At 44.1% G+C, this 23,976-nt stretch overlaps 1 protein-coding gene across 3 annotated transcripts in view; it reads right to left on the reverse strand.

Moving 5' to 3' along the window:
• CC2D2A (coiled-coil and C2 domain containing 2A) overlaps positions 1 to 23,625 on the reverse strand; it is a 144,186-nt gene extending 120,561 nt beyond the window's left edge. The window contains exons 1-4 of one of the 3 annotated variants that reach the window (XM_060103976.1): positions 23,496 to 23,625; positions 11,244 to 11,303; positions 8,225 to 8,308; positions 5,882 to 6,005 (exon numbers count right to left, since the gene is read on the reverse strand). In XM_060103976.1, the coding sequence (XP_059959959.1) occupies positions 5,882 to 6,005; positions 8,225 to 8,308; positions 11,244 to 11,282 (247 nt within the window). In that variant the 5' untranslated portion in view covers positions 11,283 to 11,303; positions 23,496 to 23,625. Of the gene's footprint in view, positions 1 to 5,881; positions 6,006 to 7,721; positions 7,830 to 8,224; positions 8,309 to 11,243; positions 11,304 to 20,422; positions 20,471 to 23,495 lie in introns of those variants that run through there. The other 2 variants (XM_060103986.1, XM_060103992.1) reach the window with 2 other exon arrangements.
• Between the last annotated feature and the right edge of the window lie 351 nt (positions 23,626 to 23,976).

Consider the following 23,976-nt stretch of genomic DNA (forward strand, 5'->3'; position numbering starts at 1 on the left):
CAGGACTGAAAGTAGTAATGAGTAGTAGTGAGTCTGATTTCAGTTTCTATGGGTTTCAAGGAATGCTTGCTGACTTGAAATGTTTTTTTCTCTTAATCTTGGGCAATGTACTGGGATATAAGTAAGAAAGAGAATGAGGAATCTTGATGGAAATCTTATCAGAAAGCTTTCTGTGTGCCTCAGAACATGGTATTAAGCTCTCAGGGTTCAAGGCTGTCAGATTTATCATCTGGTTTTCTCCCTCCCTTCCTTCCTTCCTTCCTTCCTTCCTTCCTCCCTCCCTCCCTCCCTTCCCTTTCTTCCTTCCTTCCTTCCTTCCTCCCTCCCTCCCTCCCTTCCTTCCTCCCTTCCTCCCTCCCTCCCTCCCTCCCTTTCTTCCTTCCTTTTCTCTCTCTCTCTCTCTCTCTCTTTCTGAGGGAGAGGAGGATGCCTCAGGTAAACCAATAAGTGCTTAGAGAAGAAAAATACAATGAAATCATATGAGCTTAAAAAGTTCCACAGCTTTCTTAGCATAAACTTTCTTGCTTGGGATAGGGAAACCACAGAATCTGAGGTTTTTGCCTAGAAAAATGTAGGTAAGTAGCATTTATAAAATGGGCATGAGAGACAGCCTCTTGAACCATTTAGTAGTCTTAGCCCAAGTTGGGGGGGTGGGAGGTGCCAGGATGGTTCCACATATGAAAATCAATCAGTGTACTCATTACCGGAACAAAGGACAAACACCACATGATCATCTCAATTGATACAGAAAAAGCATTTGACAAAATTCAACATTCTTTTGTGATAAAAAAAATTCGACAAACTAGGAATAGAAGGAAATTACTTCAACATGGTAAAGGCCATATATGAAAAGCCCACAACTTACATTATACTCAGTGGTGAAAAACTGAAAGCATCTCCTCTAAGATCAGAAACAAGGCAGGGATGTCCCCCTGCCCCCAACTTTACTTCTATTCAACATAGTACTAGAAATCCAAGCCAGAGCAATTAAGCAAGTGCTATAAACAGAATATTTGTGTCCTCCCCGAATTCATATGTTGAAGTTTATGTCCCAGTGTGATGCTATTTGGAGATGGGGCCTTTGGGAGGTGATTAGGTCATAAGGGTGGAACTTTCATGAATGGGACTAGTTCCCTTATGAAAAAGACCCTAAGGCTTCCCTGGTGGCACGGTGGTTGAGAGTCCGCCTGCCGATGCAGGGGACACGGGTTCATGCCCCGGACTGGGAGGATCCCACATGCCGCGGAGCGGCTGGGCCCGTGAGCCATGGCCGCTGAGCCTGCGCGTCCGGAGCCTGTGCTCTGCAACGGGAGAGGCCACAACAGTGAGAGGCCCACGTACCACACACACAAAAAAAAGACCCTAGAGAGCTTCTACGCTGCCCCTTCTACCATGTGAGAACACAGCAAGAAGACAGCCACTTATGAACCGAAAAGCAGGCCCTCCTTACCAGACACCAGATCTGCTGGTGCCTTTATCTTTGACTTTTCAGGCTCCAGAACTATGAGAAACAAAATTTCTGCTGCTTATAAGCCACCCAGTCTATAGTGTTTTATATTAACAGAGCAAACAGACTAAGACAGTAAGAAAAAGTTACAAAAGGTATCCAGATTGGGAAGGAAGAAGTAAAATTATCTCTGTTTGCAGAAGACATTGTCTTATGTAGAGAAAACCTTAAAGAGTCCCCTCCCACACACAAAAAATGTTGAAACGAATAAGCAAATTCAGCAAAGTTCCAGCACAGAAAATCAATATGTAAAATCAGGTGTGTTTCTATCCACTAACAGTGAAACATCTAAAAAGGAAGCTAAGGGCCTCCCTGGTGGCGCAGTGGTTAAGAGTCCGCCTGCCGATGCAGGGGATACGGGTTCGTGCCCCGGTCTGGGAGGATCCCATATGCCGCGGAGCGGCTGGGCCCGTGAGCCATGGCCGCTGGGCCTGCGCATCCGGAGCCTGTGCTCCGCAACGGGAGAGGCCACAACAGTGAGAGGCCCGCATACCGCAAAAAGAAAAAAAAAATTAAAAAAAAATAAAAATAAAAATAAAAAGGAAGCTAAGAAAACAATTCCATTTACAATAGCATGAAAAGAGTAAAACACTTAAGAATTAACTTAACCAAAGAGGCAAAAGACTTGTATGCTGTAAACTATAAAAATCTGTTGAAAAAATTTAAAGAAGACACAAACAAATGGAAAGTCACTCCATGTTCATAGATTGGAAAACTTAATATTGTTAAAATGTCAATACTACCCAAGGCAATTAACAGATTTAATGCAATCCCTATCACAATCTTAATGGCATTTTTCTTATGAAAAGAAAAGTTCATCCTAAAACTCACATAGAATATTAAGTTTCCCTGAAATAGCCAAACCAGTTTTGAAAAACAACAGAATTGGAGGCTCAGGTGTCCTGATTTCAAAGCATATTATAAAGCTACATCCATTAAAGCAGTGTGGTACTGGCATAAAGACAGACATATAGACCAATGGGATAGAATAGAGAACCCAGAAGTAAAACCATGTGTATGTGGTCAAATAATCTTCAACAAGGATGCCAAGACCACTCAATGGGGAAAATACAGTATCTTCAATAAATGGTGTTGAGAAACTGGCTATCCATGTGCAAAAGAATGAAGTTGACCCTTACCTTACACAATAAACTCAGAAAGGATTAAAGACCTAAATGTGAGACCTAAAGTTATAAAACTCCTAGAAGAAAACACAGAGGAAATCTTCATGACATTGAGTTTGTTAATGACTTCTTGGATGTGACACCAAAAGCACAGGCAACAAAGGCAAACACAGACAAATGAGACCACCTCAGACTTAAAAACTTCTTCACACCAAAGGACACAACCAATAGAATACAAAGACCAACTGTGGAATGGGAGAAAATATTTGCAGTTCCCTTTGGATCTAATTTCCTTCTTCTTCCTCTTTCTCACTGTCTATCAACCACTCTGGTATCCTTGTTCCTTAAACACACCAAGCACACTCTTGCTTTAAGGCCACTTTCCTCAGGGGTCTCACATTTCCTTCAGGCCTCTGCACAAACATCTCACTGGAGAGGGCTTCCCCTGATGACCTTTCATAAAACAGCAACACTCCTCTCGCCTCCACTGTAGTCCCATCCAGCCAATTCTTTATGTTTCTCTGTAGCACTTCTCACCTCTGGCCATACTGTATATTTATCATATTTTTTTTGATTTGCTTTCTCTTTTTCCCTCTAACCCCCCAGCTGGAATATAAACTCTGTGGGGGGTATTAAGACCTTTTATTCTTGTCCCTACTTTGCAGATAAAGAAACTGAAGTTTAAGGAGGTGGGGAAACTTGCCCAAGCAAGTAAGAAAGTAACAGGTATAGACTGGTACACACACTTGTCTGACGCCAAAGACCGAGGCCTTAACAGATACAACTGTACTGCTTTTCTGTCACAAGCTTAATAAAGAGATGGGTGGAGAGCTTTCTGAGTGGGCACCAAAGCCTGGGAATGCCCAGGTGGCCACAAGGCATTCAGAGGCCAGTAGCAGTCAACCAGGGTGGAGGCATATTGGAGAAGAGTGGGAGTAGAATTGGAAAGGGCCAGATCACATAGGGTCTCAGAACTCCGAACAAATAAGAGTGTGGATTTTATGTGATGCTCATTACAGATTTCTGAGTATAGTTTTAAAGAAAGATGAATGTGGTGGTTTAAATATATGCCCATAAATTTCTTTGACACACCTCTCTTTAAAGGTGGAGCCAAATTTCCCTCTCCCTGAAGATGGGCTGGACTTAGTTTCCTGCTAAGTGGGTGGGTGATTTCCTAGGCAAGGTCCTATAAGACACGGCTGCTCCTGGACGCACTATTTTCTGCACACACTTGGGTGTTTTAGAGCCCTGTGTTTGGAGTCCTCTCCCACCAACACTCTACCACGGAGACACCTGCACATCCTCTATTGCTTCTGCTCTGTGCCTTGCCCTTCCTGTCTCAGGTCGAGACTCCTCGTGTTGCTCATTCCTTGCACTCTCGCTCTAACGTGTGTTGACATACTGAATGAGACCTATTCTGCTCTCTTGACCACATGGCTGACTTTCTGCTGGTCTTGACCTCTCGTTTCTAACTGATGCCTGTCTACCCAGGCTTCTAATCCATCAGGTGCCCCCACCTCACTCCCAGGGATTTTCTCTACATCTTGGTCCACCAGTGCTGCCAAATCAGCAACAGCCTCCAGCTCTGCCCTGAGCTGCCCAGCGACCGGCTGGTCATGACCTTGCTCAGGCAGGCACATCTTAGCCTTGTACTGTTCTTTCCTTCTTCAAATCATAAATTGTGTTTTTTATTTTTTCCTTTTGGACTAATGCATAGATTGTCTATTATCTCACTCTAACACACCTTAGTTACTGTGTATTTATTTAAAATACTAGTGCATACTATTTACATATTTAAAATTGTGCACACTATTTAAAATATTTCCACATCCTTTTCTTGATTTGATCTTTACAATCACCCCCATGGTGACAGTGAAGAGTATTTCCCCCATTTTAGGAAGAAGGAAAGAATTCACTTTTCATTATGCTACAGAGCCTTTATTACTGGCCATGCTCTCTGACATTTTTTTTTCTCTTGATTTTAAAACAACTACTTAAATATTCAATAGTTGTGCTATGGACGGAATTGTGTCTCCACAAAATTCATACACTGAAGCCCTAACCCTCAATGTGACTATATTTGGAGACAGGGCCTCTAAGGAGGTAATGAAGGTTAAACGAGGTTATATGGTGGGGCCCTAATATAATAGGATTAGCATTCTTATAGGAAGAGACACCAAAGTGAGCACACAGGGAGATGCCAGCTGCCTACAAGCCAGGAAGAGAGGACTCACTGGAAAGTGACCACACGGGCACCCTGATCTTAGACTTCCAGCCTCCAGAATTGTGAGAAAATAAATGTCTGTTGTTGGAGCCACCCAGTCTATGGTATATTTTGTTACGGCAGCCTGAGCACACTAAGACAAACTGTAATCTTCAATAATGAATAATTTTACCCATTTAGAAAATGAAGCAACTATATGGGATAAAGTTTGGTTCTACTTTACTAATTTGTAACAGTTCTACTGTGTTATTGCTCTTGGATAGGAACCACATTTTTCTTAGGGTTGGACTTCAGATGAACTTGCTTCCAAAGCCCTCTAATTTCCAATAGTTACTTTATTCCCCAGCTCAGCTGCAGAAAAATAGAGTAATAATTATGTAATAATTATGTAACAATTGAAAAGTGTAACACGCCTTCTTCTCTGATCTAATCCACTGTTCAAGAGAAGCAACAAGTGAGGGGTAATAATTTTCCCTACAATGAGCAGAGAATGAATGATGGTCACTGTGATGGGGAAAAGTAATGCTGTAAAATACAGGTAAAATACAGGCCACAGTTCCTGGAGGGGGAAGGGAGTGTGTGTGTGTGTGTGTGTGTGTGTGTGTGTGTGTGTGTGTGTGTGTGTGTGTGTTGGGGGGTGGGCTGAGGGATGGATAAGAGAAGGGGTCCTCGAGGGGCAGGATCTCCGAGAGCCTCAGAAACATCCTCAGGTTTTCCAACATCTGATTCTAGTACTATTTCATTGATAAATATGCCTGCCTATTTCACCCACCCTGGAATGTCTACCTATTTGATTATTTGCACCATTTCTATTTCAATGAATGCTTCAAAATTCTGTGGTTATGTAAATATGTCCTGGGGTTGTGTCCTGTCTCCCAGAGAGAGGTGAACTTAGAAATTGCCTAGAATTGGGGTAAAATGCTGTGGAGGGCGGTGGACGTGTACAAAAAATAATACCCATGCAAAATCCCCACGATTCTCTGTGCTGATCCCAGGAGGCAATTAATACTGGTTGACAGAACTTACTCCGTGGGCCTCGTCGGCTCGTCATGCCCAGGAGGTGAGTGTCAGAACCTTCCTGCACGGGCTCCTGCTGGTCGTCTGGATGGGATTTTTTAGACACCATTTCCTTGGGGCCAGCAACCGATAGCTGTGGGCAGATGGTCAGAGGTTGTGAATCTCAGGGCTTCGGTTGACTCAGGATGAGGTGGGTCACTTAGCAAGGGGACAGGCCTTAATCCTCTTCAGATCTAGATAACTGTGGTCTGTGTCACCTGAGTCACTGCGGTCATGATCACCTATCCCCACAGGAAGCAGTGTTGATCCTGATTTTCTCTAAGAGGTTTCTTGGGGAGATGACCCAGGTGGCGCAGTGACTTCCCTGGTGGCGCAGTGGTTAGGAGTCCGCCTGCCAATGCAGGGGATGCAGGTTCGTGCCCTGGTCTGGGAAGATCCCACATGCCACAGAGCAACTAAGCCCATGTGCCACAACTACTGAGCCTGTGCACCTAGAACCCATGCTCCACAACAAGAGAGGCCACCGCAATGAGAAGCCCACGCACTGCAATAAGGAGTGGCCCCCCACTCACCACAACTAGAGAAAGCCCGTGAGCAGCAGTGAAGACCCAACGCAGCCAAAAAATAAAATAAAGAAATGAATTTAAAAATAAAATTTAAAAAATGAATATTTTCACTTTTTCTAGGTTTAATGTGTAGAGCTCTGTAGAAATTTGGAGGAAAAGAGAAACAGGAAAATCACAACCAAACTATTTGATCCCAGCTCCAACTCATTTGGAAATAGCTGTCAAAGTGTCCCTGGTTAATCCAGGGCAAAGAACAGCCTCTGGTTCCTTCCCCAAACTCTCAGAGGAGGGCAGACTGGTGAGCAGAAGTGGAAGTGGAGGCCCCAGGTGAGTGATGGCCTTTGGGCCAGACAAAGGCTTGCCTCCAAACTCAGATTTACCATGGGACTCGAGCGAGTTATTGAACTTCCTAACTTCCTTCCTCACCCGTAAAAGAAGGGAAATAAAAATAGCCCATTCACTGAGATGCTGCTATGTATAGTCACTTTGTAAAGCACAGACAGTCTGACTTAAATAAATGGCCTGGAGTGGACCTGAGGCATTTGACTTAAAAAAAAAAAATCCCCAAGTGATTCTGAAGTGCCGCAGGGGTTAAGAAACACTATCCAGATTTCTCACAAAGCTCCAAAGACTGCATGCTCGTTTTCTGATCAGGGCTCTTTGTGCAGTTCAAGGAATGAGATGATGTCTCAGGAAAGCGCCACACCTAGGACACAGAAAGTGCCTTCTCCTTTCCATCCCTGCTCCTTTCTCCCGTTTAGTCCAAGCTCCACGCCCCTGGCACTGGTCACCATTGCTTACTGTGCCTGTGGCCTTGGAGCTAAGGACTTGAGCTCTTTCCATTTGTACTGGCTCATCTGACGCCTCGTTGGGCCCCGTGGCCCCGGCTGCAGAGCCCCCTGCTGACCCTGCAGGAAGGGGTTAAAGTCCCTGAGTGGCCGGAGGGCCCAGCCACAAGGCCAGGTAGCACCTCCAGCCGCCCTGGGCCCTCCCCTGGGCCACTCTATCCCAGCTACAGAGAAGGAGTTTCCTTGGCCCAGCTTGTCCCAACGGGATTGTGCTGGGCGAGGGGAGAGCTGAAAAGGGGTTTCTCCCCTGACTTCGGCTCCCCTGGTGCCCTCCCCACCGCCCCGGCCCCACCTCTCCAGGCGGCCCCATCACGTGGCTGCCGGCTCAAAATGGCGCTCCTTCCCCCTCCCTCCCCTGCTGGCATCTGGATTATTCCAAGCCGATCGCCCCTCCGCAAAATCTTCCCGGCCTCCTTTCCCAGGTCGTCTATTTACCTGGAGAAGGTGGACCTTGCATAGAGATGCTCACGGCCAAGGAGGGCAACTTCGGCAGAGGGCAGAGCCGGGGGAGGGACTGCCAGCAGGCCCGGGAGATGGGGATTGGCCTCGGTTTAGACTGAGGCAGAATTTGGGCTTGGAGCTGGGAAAGTGGAAGTTCCCTGAGATTTGTAATCCTGCACTGCCATCTACCGCTGGTCTTAGTTTATGGCCTGATGACAGCACTAAAGGGGCTCATTTCAGCATTTCTAAACTTCTCTCTCAGGGGATGGGAAAAACCTTGGAGGAAACATGCTCCAAATACTGCCCATGGCTTCATGGTGAGGGTCATCCATGAGGCCCCACGTAGGGTCCTTCACCTGGACCATCCACCGGCATCCCTGCCTCTCCTAGAGAAGGCCAAGTGCTTGTACCCATAGGAGGCTGTATGGCCTCTTGGGGTGCAGTGAGCTGTTAACTGACAGCCCAGTAGACAGACAAATGCTTCTGTCACTCCCTACCTGCTTCTTTCCTTTTTGTCTTGGAACCTTCGCGGTCTTCTTCTGTCTTCCCTCATCTGCATCCTCAATGTCTTCAATGAACTCCTTTGTTAAGATGCAAAAGGAAGAGTTATCTCTTAGTGTGTGTGTGTAAATTGGGAAAAAATGATAAGTGAGGGAGAGGGGTGGGATTTTTAGGTGTTAAAATGACTGTCTTGTCCTGGAGCCTCCACCCACTAAAGCTGAGTGTGAGAGAAGGGACAGTGGACAGACATCACCATCTACTCTTCTCAAAAGTTGTATCCAAATGGAAAGATGGTCAATGATATGGTGTTGGAGCTTCCATCGACCCAGGTGCTCATTCATGCCTAGGGCATTTATGGACTGCTGACTGTGTTCCAGGCCTTGGGTGCACAGAGGTACCGGAGGTGATTTCCCTCAAAAGTCATAATCTAATGAAGGCCACGAACAAGTGAATCTGCCGGGACTGATGTACTGACCCGGATGGAGGCCTCTGGCCCAGGACGATATCAGAATCTCACTAGGGGCTTCCAGGGTTGGACTTCTCTGCTCTCCAGCCTTACTATCAGGTAGAGAATAATGAGGATACGTGTTAAATCACCGTGGAAGTTTGTATTTAATGCAAATTTTTTCAGGTCTTTTTGAAAAGGGAGAAATCCTTTTTGTGTTTTGTTCTGTTTTAAATTTTTCTTGGAGTATAGTTGATTTACAATGTTTTGTTAGTTTCAGGTGTACAGAAAGTGAATCAGTTATGCATATGTCTACTCTTTTTTCAGATTCTTTTCCCATATGGGTCATTACAGAGTATTCAGTAGAGCTCCCTGCACTATACGGTAAGTTCTTATTAGTTATCTATTTTATATATAGTAGTATGTGTATGTCTATCCCAGTCTCCCAATTTATTCCTCTCCCCCTCCCTTATCCCCGGGTAACCATAAGTTTGTTTTCTACATCGGTAACTCTACTTCTGTTTTAAGTAAATAAGTTCATTTGTATCCTTTTTTTTAGATTCCACATATAAGCAGTATCATATGTTTTGTCTTTCTGTGTCTGACTTACTTCACTCAGTATGACTATCTTTAGGGCCATCCATGTTGCTGCAAATGGCATTATTTTGTTCTTTTTTATGGCTGAGTAATATTTCATTGTATATATTACCACATCTTCTTTATTCATTCCTCTGTTGATGGACATTTAGTTTGCTTCCATGTCCTGGCTATTGTAAATAGTCCTGCAATGAACATTGGGGTGCATGTATCTTTTCAAATTAAGATTTTTTCTGGGTATATGCCTAGGAGTGGGATTGCTGGGTCATATGGTATTACTATTTTTAGTTTTTTAAGGAACCTCCATACTATTTTCCATAGTGGCTGTACCAATTTACATTCCCACCAACAGTGTGGGAGTGTTCCTGAAAAGGAAGAAATCCTTTAACAGTGCCAACTTCGTTTCTTTTTCCATATTATGCTTTCTAAAGTTTTAGTCATAAAATGTTAGAGCTGAAGCCTCTTAAGTTTGAAGCTTTAAAGTTTTCTAGTTTGAGTTTTACAAACCAGGGCACAAGTACCTCGGGGTATAAAAGAAGTTGCAAGATAAATCCAGAACCTCTTCTGGTGTACCGGATTTATTAGACTTTTTTTTCCTAAACTTGGGAAATTTTTGTTTTTATGCTGAAACAAACTTGGAACACAAAGCATGGGTTTTAATCATATAAGATTTCAAAAAAATGGCATGCAGGTTGCTGGGCTAGGCTTCAACCACTCATCAGTGCCCTTGGCCATCTGTTTAGAGAAGACCTGAGTTTCAGCTGCCGAGGAGGAAACTGAGGTCCCAACCAGGGTGTGGGCGTGGCTTGGGCTTTTTCTTTGTCTAAAGGGCCTGATCACTCTGAATCATCCTCTGGGTGCAAGCCCCACCCTCACTCAGGCCTCCTTCTTCAGAGCCTATCAGGATTTAGATAAGATGATGATATTGAGGTGTGCAACTGTGGCTCTTAATTCAAGTCTAAATTCTTATTGGCTTAGAATGGACTTGTGAGAAATATACATCAAGCTTTTTTTTTTTTTTTTTTTTTGGCTTTCCAATAATGTTTTGAGTCTCTGTCAATGGAAAACTCTCCAGTAGGACCTCAAATTAGACTGAATGTGAACTCCAGGAGAGCTCAGAGTTTTCTTCACTTCTCTATTCCCAGGGACCAGAGGCACAATAAATATTTGTTGTGTGAATGAATGAGCACAGGTAGATGTAGGTAAGTTGTCAGTACTTGATATCTTGCTTAAAGTTAATCTGTGTGGTTTCATCTGGGTTCCTTCAGGCTTTTTGGAGTTCCTATTGGAAATAGCATATTGTCCCCATTTCTGCCTCTAGGGTCTCAAGTTACTGAGCCCTAGAGCCAAGAGAGAAGCAAAGATTGAGAGGAATACTTTCTCTTCTGTTCGGAGGTCTCTGGTCTCCAAACTGGAGAAGCCTTCGCTCCTCTGGTCCAGGCAGTGTTTAATGATGTTTTGCACAAAATAAGTTAGAAATTGCAGGACTCCATGAGAATTTTATAAGTGGTTATAATCTACAGTTATTGTCCTCATTTTGAATTTCTTTAGAAATCAATGTGCTTTACTGAAAAAGAATGAATCTATGTATATGTATAAGTGAATCACTTTGCTGTATACCTGAAACTAACACAACATTGTAAATCAACTATAATCCAAAAAAAAAAAAAAAAAAAAAAAAGACATCAATGTGGTTCAGTAGAACTGGAGCCTTTAGGTGGCGACTCAGAACTGCTGTCTGTTGGAATTCATGAAATGGTGACAAAGCAGCTTCAGAGCCCTCAATCCTGGAGCACCTGCAGGGCTGCATGCACCCCTCTTCTCCTCTGTGTGCCCAAGGTAGCACCTTCTGCATGCAGTGGGTGTGCAATAAATGCTCATTGCTGGCCTAACTTCCTCACTCACTAACACGTGTGACATGAGCATGCACACACAAAGATACATCCCTTGGAGACATCTGAGCCATCACTCACCTCTGTAATTATTTTCACTTTTTCCTCCTTGGGCTTCATTCTAGCTGTGATGGCTCCTCCCTGACAGGCAAAGACCAAAGAAGAAGTCAGACCCTTTGAACACAGTGAAACGTCTTTCTTCTTACTACTGATAAAGCTGAAGCTGACCTTGATGGTTAGTGAAGTGTTTGAACTGAGTAGATGTTGCATCCACACGGAATGCATTCTTAGGCCCCAGGATTGGTGGACATGAGCCCCAGAGGGGAAGGAAGGAGGCTGGACCCTCTGTCCCCACGAGCCTGTCAAAGAGCTTGGCTTTCCTGTGTAGGAGGTGGAAGCCAGGAGAAGGTTCTGCCCTTGGTGTTAGATGACCCTGGTAGGAATCCAACTCCTGAAGGACTATTTCACAGCCTCTCCTCTCCACTCAAAACTGCACCTTCCCAACCCCCTTCATTCTCTACCCTTGGCCTTTGTTCTCATTTCAAGAGCAAAGAGATAAAGCCAGAGATGGACCCTCCCCCATCCCCATCCCCCTGTCTCACCCCACTGAGTCATGTCACCCCCTCTGCTTCCACTTGCTCCTGTGGTCTGTCCCTGCTTCCATCTGGACCAGGGTTTCTGCCTGGGCACTTCTCCCACCCCCTCCAGGGCCTTGATCTGGACAGTTTCCCCCTTTCACCTGCATAGTCATTTCTTCCTGCTCTTTTGGTTTATCCCTATCCATGTACAAAGGCCCCTTCCTTAAAAAACTCTCTCTGGGCTTCACATCTCTTTCTAGCTGTTGCTCAGTTGTTCAACCTTCTGAAAGAAAAATCCTCAAACCCTCTCTTTCCAAATCAGTTTTTTGAACCTAGCGCTCCCTGGAACTGCTCTTGCCAGCATCTCCAAGGACCCCCGCATCACCACATCTTATGATCAGTCCTCAGCCCTCACCTTAGTTGCCCTGTCAGAGGCGTTTAGTAATGAAAGTGACCAGTTGCTTTCTTTTTCTTGAAATATCTTCATCACTTGGCTTCTCAGACATGCTCTCTCCTGGTTCTCCCCCTACCCACTGCTTCTCCTCCTCAGATTCCTCGGCTGGTTTCTTCTCATCTTCCGAGCACCACATGTGACAGTGCCTGGGGCTCAGCCTTGCCTCATTCCCTTGGTGAGATCGTCCTGTCTCTTGGCTTTAAATACTGTCAATCTACTGATGCTCCCTTAATTTACACCCAGGGCCCAAACGTCTCCCCAGAACTCCAGACTCAAATATCCAAGCGCTTGATGGACACCTTCCCTTGGCTTAACATGCCCCAAATGAAGCTCCCCTGAATCTGCTTGTCCTGCAACCTTCCTTGTTGCAATACACAGAACTCTATGTTTTTCCCAGGCCAGAAACCTGGGAGTCATTCTTTTTTTTTTTTATTTTTTTTTTTTATTTTTTTTTATTAGTTTCTGCTTTATAACAAAGCGAATCAGTCATACATATACATCTGTTCCCACATCCCCTCCCTCATGCATCTCCCTCCCTCCCACCCTCCCCATCCCTCGCCTCCAGGCAGTCACAAAGCACCGAGCTGATCTCCCTGCGCTCTGCGGCTGCTTCCCACTATCTATCTACCCTACGTTTGGTAGTGTATATATGTCCATGCCTCTCTTTCGCTTTGTCACAGCTTACCCTTCCCCCTCCCCATATCCTCAAGTCCATTCTCAAGTAGGTCTGTGTCTTTATTCCTGTTTTACCCCTAGGTTCTTCATGACATTTTTTTTTCTTATATTCCATATATATGTGTTAGTATACGATATTTATCTTTCTCTTTCTGACTTACTTCACTCTGTATGACAGACTCTAGGTCTATCCACCTCATTACAAATAGCTCAGTTTCGTTTCTTTTTATGGCTGAGTAATATTCCATTGTATATATGTGCCACATCTTCTTTATCCATTCATCCGATGATGGACACTTAGGTTGTTTCCAGCTCCGGGCTATTGTGAATAGAGCTGCAATGAACATTTTGGTACATGTCTCTTTTTGAATTATGGTTTTCTCAGGGTATATGCCTAGTAGTGGGATTGCTGGATCATATGGTAGTTCTATTTTTAGTTTTTTAAGGAACCTCCATACTGTTCTCCATAGTGGCTGTACCAATTCACATTCCCACCAGCAGTGCAAGAGTGTTCCCTTTTCTCCACACCCTCTCCAGCATTTATTGTTTCTAGATTTCTTGATGATGGCCATTCTGACTGGTGTGAGATGATATCTCATTGTAGTTTTGATTTGCATTTCTCTAATGATTAATGATGTTGAGCATTCTTTCATGTGTTTGTTGGCAGTCTGTATATCTTCTTTGGAGAAATGCCTATTTAAGTCTTCTGCCCATTTTTGGATTGGGTTGTTTGTTTTTTTGCTATTGAGCTGCATGAGCTGTTTATAAATTTTGGAGATTAATCCTTTGTCAGTTGCTTCATTTGCAAATATTTTCTCCCATTCTGAGGGTTGTCTTTTGGTCTTGTTTATGGTTTCCTTTGCTGTGCAAAAGCTTTGAAGTTTCATTAGGTCCCATGTGTTTATCTTTGTTTTTATTTCCCTTTCTCTAGGAGGTGGGTCCAAAAGGATCTTGCTGTGATTTATGTCATAGAGTGTTCTACCTATGTTTTCCTCTAAGAGTTTGATAGTTTCTGGCCTTACATTTAAGTCTTTAATCCATTTTGAGCTTATTTTTGTGTATGGTGTTAGGGAATGATCTAATCTCATACTTTTACATGTCCCTGTCCAGTTTTCCCAGCACCACTTATTGAAGAGGCTGTCCTTTCTCCACTGTACATTCCTGCCTCCTTTATCAAAGATAAGTTGGCCATATGTGCGTGGGTTTATCTCTGGGCTTTCTATCCTGATCCACTGATCTATCTTTCTGTTTTTATGCCAGTACCACACTGTCTTAATTACTGTAGCTTTGTAGTATAGTCTGAAGTCAGGGAGCCTGATTCCTCCAGCTCCTTTTTTCGTTCTCAAGATTGCTTTGGCTATTCGGGGTCTTTTGTTTTTCCAAACAAATTTTGAAATTTTTTGTTCTAGTTCTGTGAAAAATGCCAGTGGTAGTTTGATAGGGATTGCATTGAATCTGTAGATTGCTTTGGGTAGTAGAGTCATTTTCACAATATTGATTCTTCCAATCCAGGAGCATGGTATATCTCTCCATCTGTTTGTATCATCTTTAATTTCTATCATCAGTGTCTTATAATTTTCTGCATACAGGTCTTTTGTCTCCTTAGGTAGGTTTATTCCTAGATATTTTATTCTTTTTGTTGCAATGGTAAATGGGAGTGTTTTCTTGATTTCATTTTCAGATTTTTCATCATTAGTGTACAGGAATGCCAGAGATTTCTGTACATTAATTTTGTAACCTGCTACTTTACCAAATTCATTGATTAGCTCTAGTAGTTTTTCGGTAGCATCTTTAGGATTCTCTATGTATAGTATCATGTCATCTGCAAACAATGACAGCTTTACTTCTTCTTTTCCGATTTGGATTCCTTTTATTTCCTTTTCTTCTCTGATTGCTGTGGCTAAAACTTCCAAAACTAGGTTGAATAAGAGTGGTGAGAGTGGGCAGCCTTGTCTTGTTCCTGATCTTAGTGGAAATGGTTTCAGTTTCTCACCATTGAGGACAATGTTGGCTGTGGGTTTGTCATATATGGCCTTTATTATGTTGAGGAAAGATCCCTCTATGCCTACTTTCTGCAGAGTTTTTATCATAAATGGGTGTTGAATTTTGTCGAAAGCTTTCTCTGCATCTATTGAGATGATCATATGGTTTTTCTCCTTCAACTTGTTAATATGGTGTATCACATTGATTGATTTGCGTATATTGAAGAATCCTTGCATTCCTGGAATAAACCCCACTTGATCATGGTGTATGATCCTTTTAATGTGCTGTTGGATTCTGTTTGCTAGTATTTTGTTGAGGATTTTTGCATCTATGTTCATCAGTGATATTGGCCTGTAGTTTTCTTTCTTTGTGACATCCTTGCCTGGTTTTGGTATCAAGGTGATGGTGGCCTCGTAGAATGAGTTTGGGAGTGTTCCTTCCTCTGAAATTGTTTGGAAGAGTTTGAGCAGGATGGGTGTTAGCTCTTCTCTAAATGTTTGATAGAATTCGCCTGTGAAGCCATCTGGTCCTGGGCTTTTGTTTGATGGAAGATTTTTAATCACAGTTTCAATTTCAGTGCTTGTGATTGGTCTATTCATATTTTCTATTTCTTCCTGAGTCAGTCTTGGCAGGTTGTGCATTTCTAAGAATTTGTCCATTTCTTCCAGGTTGTCCATTTTATTGGCATAGAGTTGCTTGTAGTAATCTCTCATGATCTTTTGTATTTCTGCAGTGTCAGTTGTTACTCCTCCTTTTTCATTTCTAATTCTATTGATTTGAGTCTTCTCCCTTCCTTTCTTGATGAGTCTGGCTAATGGTTTGTCAATTTTGTTTATCTTCTCAAAGAACCAGCTTTTAGTTTGGTTGATCTTTGCTATCGTTTCCTTCATTTCTTTTTCATTTATTTCTGATCTGATCTTTATGATTTCTTTCCTTCTGCTAGCTTTGGGCGTTTTTTGTTCTTCTTTCTCTAATTGCTTTAGGTGCAGGGTCAGGTTGTTTACTCGAAATGTTTCCTGTTTCTTAAGGTGGGATTGTATTGCTATAAACTTCCCCCTTAGAACTGCTTTTGCTGCATCCCATAGGTTTTGGGTTGTCGTGTCTCCATTGTCATTTGTTTCTAGGTATTTTTTAATTTCCTCTCTGATTTCTTCAGTGATCACTTCGTTATTGAGTAGTGTATTGTTTAGCCTCCATGTGTTTGTATTTTTTACAGATCTTTTCCTGTAATTGATGTCTAGTCTCATAGCATTGTGGTCGGAAAAGATACTTGATACAATTTCAATTTTCTTAAATTTACCAAGGCTTGATTTGTGACCCAAGATATGATCTATCCTGGAGAATGTTCCATGAGCACTTGAGAAAAATGTGTATTCTGTTGTTTTTGGATGAAATGTCCTATAAATATCAACTAAGTCCATCTTGTTTAATGTATCATTTAAAGCTTGTGTTTCCTTATTTATTTTCATTTTGGACGATCTGTCCATTGGTGAAAGTGGGGTGTTAAAGTCCCCTACTATGATTGTGTTACTGTCGATTTCCCCTTTTATGGCTGTTAGTATTTGCCTTATGTATTGAGGTGCTCCTATGTTGGGTGCATAAATATTTACAATTGTTATATCTTCTTCTTGGATCGATCCCTTGATCATTATGTAGTGTCCTTCTTTGTCTCTTCTAATAGTCTTTATTTTAAAGTCTATTTTGTCTGATATGAGAATTGCTACTCCAGCTTTCTTTTGATTTCCATTTGCATGGAATATCTTTTTCCATCCCCTTACTTTCAATCTGTATGTGTCTTTAGGTCTGAAGTGGGTCTCTTGTAGACAGCATATATATGGGTCTTGTTTTTGTATCCATTCAGCCACTCTGTGTCTTTTGGTGGGAGCATTTAGTCCATTTACATTTAAGGTAATTATTGATATGTATGTTCCTATTCCCATTTCCTTAATTGCTTTGGGTTCGTTATTGTAGGTATATTCCTTCTGTTGTGTTTCTTGCCTAGAGAAGTTCCTTTAGCATTTGTTGTGAAGCTGGTTTGGTGGTGCTGAACTCTCTCAGCTTTTGCTTGTCTGTAAAGGTTTTAATTTCTCCATCAAATCTGAATGAGATCCTTGCTGGGTAGAGTAATCTTGGCTGCAGGTTTCTCTCCTTCATCACTTTAATTATGTCCTGCCACTCCCTTCTGGCTTGTAGAGTTTCTGCTGAGAGATCAGCTGTTAACCTGATGGGGATTCCCTTGTGTGTTATTTGTTGTTTTTCCCTTGCTGCTTTTAATATGATTTCTTTGTGCTTAATTTTTGACAGTTTGATTAATATGTGTCTTGGTGTATTTCTCCTTGGATTTATTCTGTATGGGACTCTCTGTGCCTCCTGGACTTGATTAACTATTTCCTTTCCCATATTGGGGAAGTTTTCAACTATAATCTCTTCAAATATTTTCTCAGTCCCTTTCTTTTTCTCTTCTTCTTCTGGAACCCCTATAATTCGAATGTTGGTGCGTTTAATGTTGCCCCAGAGGTCTCTGAGACTGTCCTCTGTTCTTTTCATTCTTTTTTCTTTATTTTGCTCTGCATCAGTTATTTCCACTATTTTATCTTCCACCTCACTTATCCGTTCTTCTGCCTCAGTTATTCTGCTATTGATCCCATCTAGAGTATTTTTTATTTCATGTATTGTGTTTTTAATCAATGCTTGATTCATCTTTAGTTCTTCTAGGTCCTTGTTAACTGTTTCTTGCATTTTGTCTATTTCCAAGATTTTGGATCATCTTTACCATCATTATTATGAATTCTTTTTCAGGTAGACTGCCTATTACCTCTTCATTTGTTAGGTCTGGTAGGTTTTTATCTTGCTCCTTCACCTGCTGTGTGTTTTTCTGTCTTCTCATTTTGCTTATGTTACTGTGTTTGGGGTCTCCTTTTTGCAGGCTGCAGATTCGTAGTTCCCGTTGTTTTTCGTGTCTGACCCCAGTGGCTAAGGTTGTTTCAGTAGGTTGTATAGGCTTCCTGGTCGGGGGGACTAATGCCTTTGTTCTGGTGGTTGAGGCTCGATCTTGTCTTTCTGGTGGACAGGTCCACGTCTGGTGGTGTGTTTTGGGGTGCCTATGGCCTTATTATGTTTTTAGGTAGCTTCTCTGCTAATGGGTGGGGTTGTGTTCCTGCCTTGCTAGTTGCTTGGCATAGGGTGACCAGCACTGTAGCTTGCTGGTCGTTGACTGAAGCTGGGTGCTGGTGTTGGGATGGAGATCTCTGGGAGATTTTCGCTGCTTGATATTATGTGGAGCTGGGAGGTCTCTTGTGGACCCGTGTCCTGAAGTTGGCTCTCCCACTTCAGAGGCACAGCACTGGCTCCTGGCTGCAGCACCAAGAGCCTTTCATCCACCCAGTTTGGAATAATTCGTTGTAAAAAGAGGAAAAGGGGGGAAAGTCTTAAATCTTGTCCTCAAAGTCCACTTCCTCAATTTGGGATGATTCGCTGTCCATTCATGCACTCCACAGACGCAGGGCACATCAAATGGACCGTGGAGCTTTAATCCGCTGCCTCCGAGGCTGCACAGAGAGATTTCCCTGACTCTGCTCTCACAGCTCCCGGGTCTCAGCCTTGGACCTGGCCCCGCCTCTGTGCGTAGGTCGCCGGAGGGCGTCCGTTCTTCGCTCAGACAGGACGGGTTTAAAGGAGCCGCTGATTCGGGGGCTCTGGCTCACTCATGCAGAGGGGAGGGAGGGGCGCGCAGTGTGGGGCGGGCTTGCGGCGGCAGAGGCCGGCGTGACGTTGCAGCAGCCCGTGGCGCTCCGTGCGCTTTCCCGGGAAAGCCGTCCCCGGATCTCGGGACCCCGGCAGTGGCGGGGTGCACAGGTCCCCCGGAAGGCGGGGCGGACAGTGATCCGCGCTCGCACACAGGCCCCGCGGCTGCGGCGGCGGCGGGCGGCGGCAGGCGGCGGCGGCGGCGGGCCGCGGGGGCGGCGGCGGCGGCGGGCGGCGGCGGCGGCGGGCGGCGGCGGGCGGCGGCGGCGGCGGGCGGCGGCGGGCGGCGGGCGGCGGCGGGCCGCGGCGGCGGCGGGCCGCGGCGGGCGGTGGGCGGCGGCGGCGGCGGCGGCGGCCCACGCCCGTCTCCGAGGTCCGCGCCTTACCCGCGGCTCGCGCCTGTCTCCGGCGCTTCCCTAAGCAGCCCTTTTAATGCCCTCTCCTCGCACACCAGGAAACGAAAGTGAAAGTGAAAAAAGACTCTTGCCTCTTCAGCAACTCCTGACCCTTTCCCCGGACTCCCTCCGGGCTAGCCGTGGTGCACTAACCCCTTCAGGCTCTCTTCCTGCCGCCAGCCCCAGTCCTCTCCCTGCGCTCCGACTGAAAGCCGATACCCAAGCCTCAGCTCCCAGCCCCGCCCGCCACGGCGGCCGAGCAGACAAGCCTCTCGGGCTGGTGTGTGCCTGAGGGCACCGATCCTCTGTGCCGGAATCTCTCCGCTTTGCCCTCCACACCCCTGTTGCTGTGCTCTCCTCCGCTACTCCGAAGCTTTCCCCCTCCGCCACCTGCAGTCTCCGCCCGCGAAGGGGCTTGCAGTGTGTAGAAACCTTCCCTCCTTCACGGCTCCCTCCCACTGGTGCAGGTCCCGTCCCTATCCTATTGTCTCTGTTTATTCTTTTTTTCTTTTGCCCTACCCAGGTATGTGGGGAGTTTCTTGCCTTTTAGGGGGTCTGAGGTCTTCTGTCAGCGTTCAGTAGGTGTTCTGTAGGAGTTGTTCCACGTGTAGATGAATTTCTGATGTATCTGTGGGGAGGAAGTTGATCTCCGCGTCTTACTCTTCCGCCATCTTCCTCCGGGTCCCGGGAGTCATTCTTGAATCCTCTCTGGCTCTCACATGACACACCACATCCAATCCATCAGAAACCCTGCCGTCTTCACCTTCACATTACATTGACAATCCCACCACCTTTAAGCAGCTCACTCTTACCACCCTGGTCCAGTATCATTGTCTCTCAGGGTTTTTTGTAAGAGTCTCCTGACGTCTTTGCTTCCCACCGCACTTACCTACAATCCATTCTCTGTATTGAAGCCAGAGTGAATTGTTTAACATATAAGTGAGATCATGTCCTTCCTCCGCTCAAAATTCTCCAGTGACTTCCTCCTCTTAACAGAGTTAAATCCGAAATCCTTCAATGGCCTACAAGCCCCTCCATGATCTGCCCTTGAATCTTCTTGCCTCAGGGCCTTTGCAGTTGCTCTGCCTAGAACTCTCTTTCCCAAGACATCTACCCTGTTCTCTCTCTTTTCGTTCCTTCAGGACTGCTCAGATTTCATTTTATCAGAGAGATCTTCCCTGAACACTCACAGTACAATGATAATCTCCCACCCTCACCTTCCTGGAGCTCCATAACCACCTTACAGCAATTTCTTTTTCCATAGTACTTATCACCAGTTAACATACATATTTATTTGTTATTGTCTGCCCATTCTCATTAAAATATAAGCTACAAGAGGGCAGGAACATTTGCTCATTGTTTAGCCCCAGAACCTAGGACTATGGCTCCCAGTAGACACAATAAATTTTGTTGAATGAATGACTAAATTACTCTTTATTGGCTGTGTCTTCCTTGGCCACATTCTGAAGACCTTCAAAGCTTCATCGTCCTCCTTGGGCTGCTGTGAAGATTAAATGAGAGACATGGGGAGCAACAGCAAAGCTGACAAATCATAAGCCCTTCTAATAGCTATGGAATCTGAATCTTAACTGGGACTTCGTCATGTAAGCAGCTCATCTGAAGCCTTCAAGGTTTCATTTACCCTAACGGAGAATTAGCACCTTAAAGGGAAATAAAGCATCTGAAATTCTATTGTCTCCAGTCCAGAACTCCTCCCAGGCTGTAAAATATGGAGGAAAGGAAATGGTGAAAGCAGCTAAGATATTAAAAGGGTGAGGAGGTAATCTAGAGAGAATCAGGGGGCAGATAATAAAAATAGAATTCTACAGGGCAAGGGAGCTCCCTGAAACAGTGGTAATTATGAAGTGGAAAAAAAAGAACTGTGAAATATTTTAATAACTAAAAAAAAAAAGATTCTCAACAAGTTAAAAAATGTTACATGGAAAGAAACAGAAGCAGAAAATGAAAAATGTAATGGGGTTGATTTTTTCTCCTCATTTTTTCCTGATCATTACCTTTGAATGAGTTTCTAAGGAAATCAAATGACATCAAAATTTATCTTTTTATGAGCACTGTTGCTAAGAAAACAAATCAATACTCTGCAACTTTAATATGCAGCTTGTCATCATCATGTACATTGAGTGTTTGTTAATATATTCCTATTGGCAACATCAAAATAAGAGCCGTGATTTACTGCAGACTTATTTTGTTCTCTCTCTAGATATACATTATCACTCTGGCTCACAAAAACACTTCCAGCTTAGTAGCATATGCCTCAATTTGCGCATGTGGAAATGGAGGTTTCCTCTGAGGTTAGCCTCTGACAGGTTCCATGTTTTGCCATTATGGTTATTAAATGTCACAATCAGAACTTGGCCCCGAGAATCTGTGATTCCAGAGTCCTCCTCCATGTCCCCCTACCTCTCTGTCTCAACCTTTATTCTGGTTTTGCAATATCAGTAACTCTTCTATGTTAGTCCACTATTCTCGAAATATTTACAGTTGAAAAGCACAGAGCATTGCCCCTGTGGGAAAGGGCTTTGGCTACTTTAGGTCAATGATGTATTTAGTTTAACTCAATGCAGAAAACCAAAAATATTTTTCAAGGAAAGTACTGACGCCTTCATCCAAACAACTGGATTATCTCTGAGGGTCATCAGAGGATCAGAGTCCTGTCCAGAGGGTCTTGTGGTAAATTCTAAAGAATCAGAGAAAAAGAAATGAAAGTATATGAAAAAGGAGGCATTGTATGCAATGCTTTTCAACCTTGGCTGCTTAGAAGATAATACAGTATATGCGTCCTACCCCAGAACAGTGAAGACATGGGTTTATAGAAAGAATGAGACCTTTGTAAAAAATTATGTGAATCTGGATTCAAATTCCAGCTCTGTTTATCAGCTGTGTGATCTTGGAGCAATGCCTTCACCCCTCTGAGATACATTTCTGTACCTGTAAACTTGTGATCATAATTCCTACCTCAATGAGTAATTATTTTATCAGGGTTAAATGATAGAATATGTGTAGTAAAATGCGTAGCATGGACCAGGCTCTCAATACTGGGAAGTAAGTGTTATTATTAAGAAAAGGTGACAGTAGAGGTGGAATGTAGAAGAAAAGAATGAGGAGGGAAAAAGCAGGGGACAGGAATGAGAGTAGTAAGAAAGACCTTAGGTGACGTCAAATTCCCCATTACTCTCTTTGGTTCTCAACTTTGAATTTGTGGCACCAATAACCAATATGCCCTCTCACCCATGCCGCAGCTGCACCCAGGGCAGTTTTTTTTTCTGTTTCCTTTTATGGTGTTTCTGAAACCATCCCCTGTCCTCACACCTATGAGCATTTTCTCCCTGTGCACAACATTTAGCATTTTCTGTCTGATCCTGTTAGATCCTGGAACACTGGGCAGGTGCCATGCACACCCTGTTTGATTTCCTTTCCTAATTCTCCAAGTTATTCCAGCCACAGCTTCCTGTAGTAAAAGGTGAGGGACAAATAGCTTTATAGAATCATTTCATCAGCTCCATATAATGTATAGTGTCTTCAAAGAGTACAAATACCACATTTGAGCTGTGTGATGTGACATATACCCAGTGCATTTATCTGATGAACTGAGTGCTCCCAGATCCTCCCTGGGAGTCATCCTGCTGTGCTTTAAGCACTCAAACCCTTTCATAAATCTCTTATGGTGCTTAGCTCATTGTACTGTTATTATCTGTTTATAGGTCTGTCTTCCCAGTAAACTCTGAGCTTCCGACCTGCTCTTGTTCATTTTTGCACACTCGAAACTTCAGCACCTTACTGAAGCCTGGTGCATTGTTGATGATCAATACATGTTTGAATGAATGACTCTTTAAAAGAGCTCTAGGAGATCCTTTCGAAAGAGGATTTCATTCTGGTCCTGAATTTACTTGCTTATATGAAAATCCAATAACATACATGTATTCCCATTAGACTTTATCAGCCTTTCAGAGCCCTTCTTTGCAACAAAGGGAAACAATCAGTTTAAACACAGCCGGTAGATCTCCTTGTGGTCTTTTGGCGAGAGCAGCCAGGCTCTGTCTGTAACGGATCTTCCTCTGTCTATTGCCAAGGAAAGTGAAACATGCAATAACTAGTATTTCGCCCCTCGAACCAATTTGAACTAAAAGTCCCAGAAATGCAACCGGCAGCCAGTGTTTCCGGGAGACCAGAATGCAACAGGATGGCATGGACGTCCTAGGAAGGAAGCAGAGACAGCTTCGGGAGAAATTCCACCCAGGGGCTATCATGAGCCAGACTTAATTTCCTGCAAACCAGACACCAGGCAGTGGCTCAAATCAAAGCAGCCCAAGTCATACTGTACCTTTCCATTCCAGAAAGTAAAACGTAAATAATAATGATGAGGACCCCTACATTTACAATTCATTAGGCTCAGGGTGTCCAGGGGAGAGGCTGAACTCCAAGCCTGGTAGCTGAAAGCAGGACTGCACTGCTGCAACCCAGCTCCCGGGAAGAAGTGATTTACCTTAAGGAACTTTACAAGGCACTTTGCAGATTCTCCTTCCTGGAATGAAGGGAACGTGGAATGTCTCACTGGTGAATCTTCTAGAAAGTCCAGAGGGAAAGGCTGAACGTTGGGGCGGCCCCTGGGCTGCTCCCTGGGAAGCTGCAGCCACGTCTCAGCAAAAACACCCGCTTAGCAACCAGTTCCTAAGGAAGGTCACTAGGTGGCTTTTTTTTTTTTCTTTTAAAGTGACAGGTTACTCTAGCAGAGGAACACACACGCACGGGGTGAGCTGAAGTGCACAGTTTACAGGAGAAGCACAAAGGGAATCAGCATGGGGGAGCTGGGCAGCAATGAGGTCAAGCTTTCGGAGCTGTCCCTTCCCTTATAGCATCTGTTTTCTGGGCATTTCTGGTCAACGACAGGCAACGCTCAGAGGTGGGTGGCTTAGAGTCAGCGAAGGTCGTCATTACAGGACAAGGATGTCTAACTTATCTGCTGC

Source organism: Mesoplodon densirostris, chromosome 1 (genome assembly GCF_025265405.1).
Source record: "Mesoplodon densirostris isolate mMesDen1 chromosome 1, mMesDen1 primary haplotype, whole genome shotgun sequence".
NCBI classification, from domain to species: domain Eukaryota; kingdom Metazoa; phylum Chordata; class Mammalia; order Artiodactyla; family Ziphiidae; genus Mesoplodon; species Mesoplodon densirostris.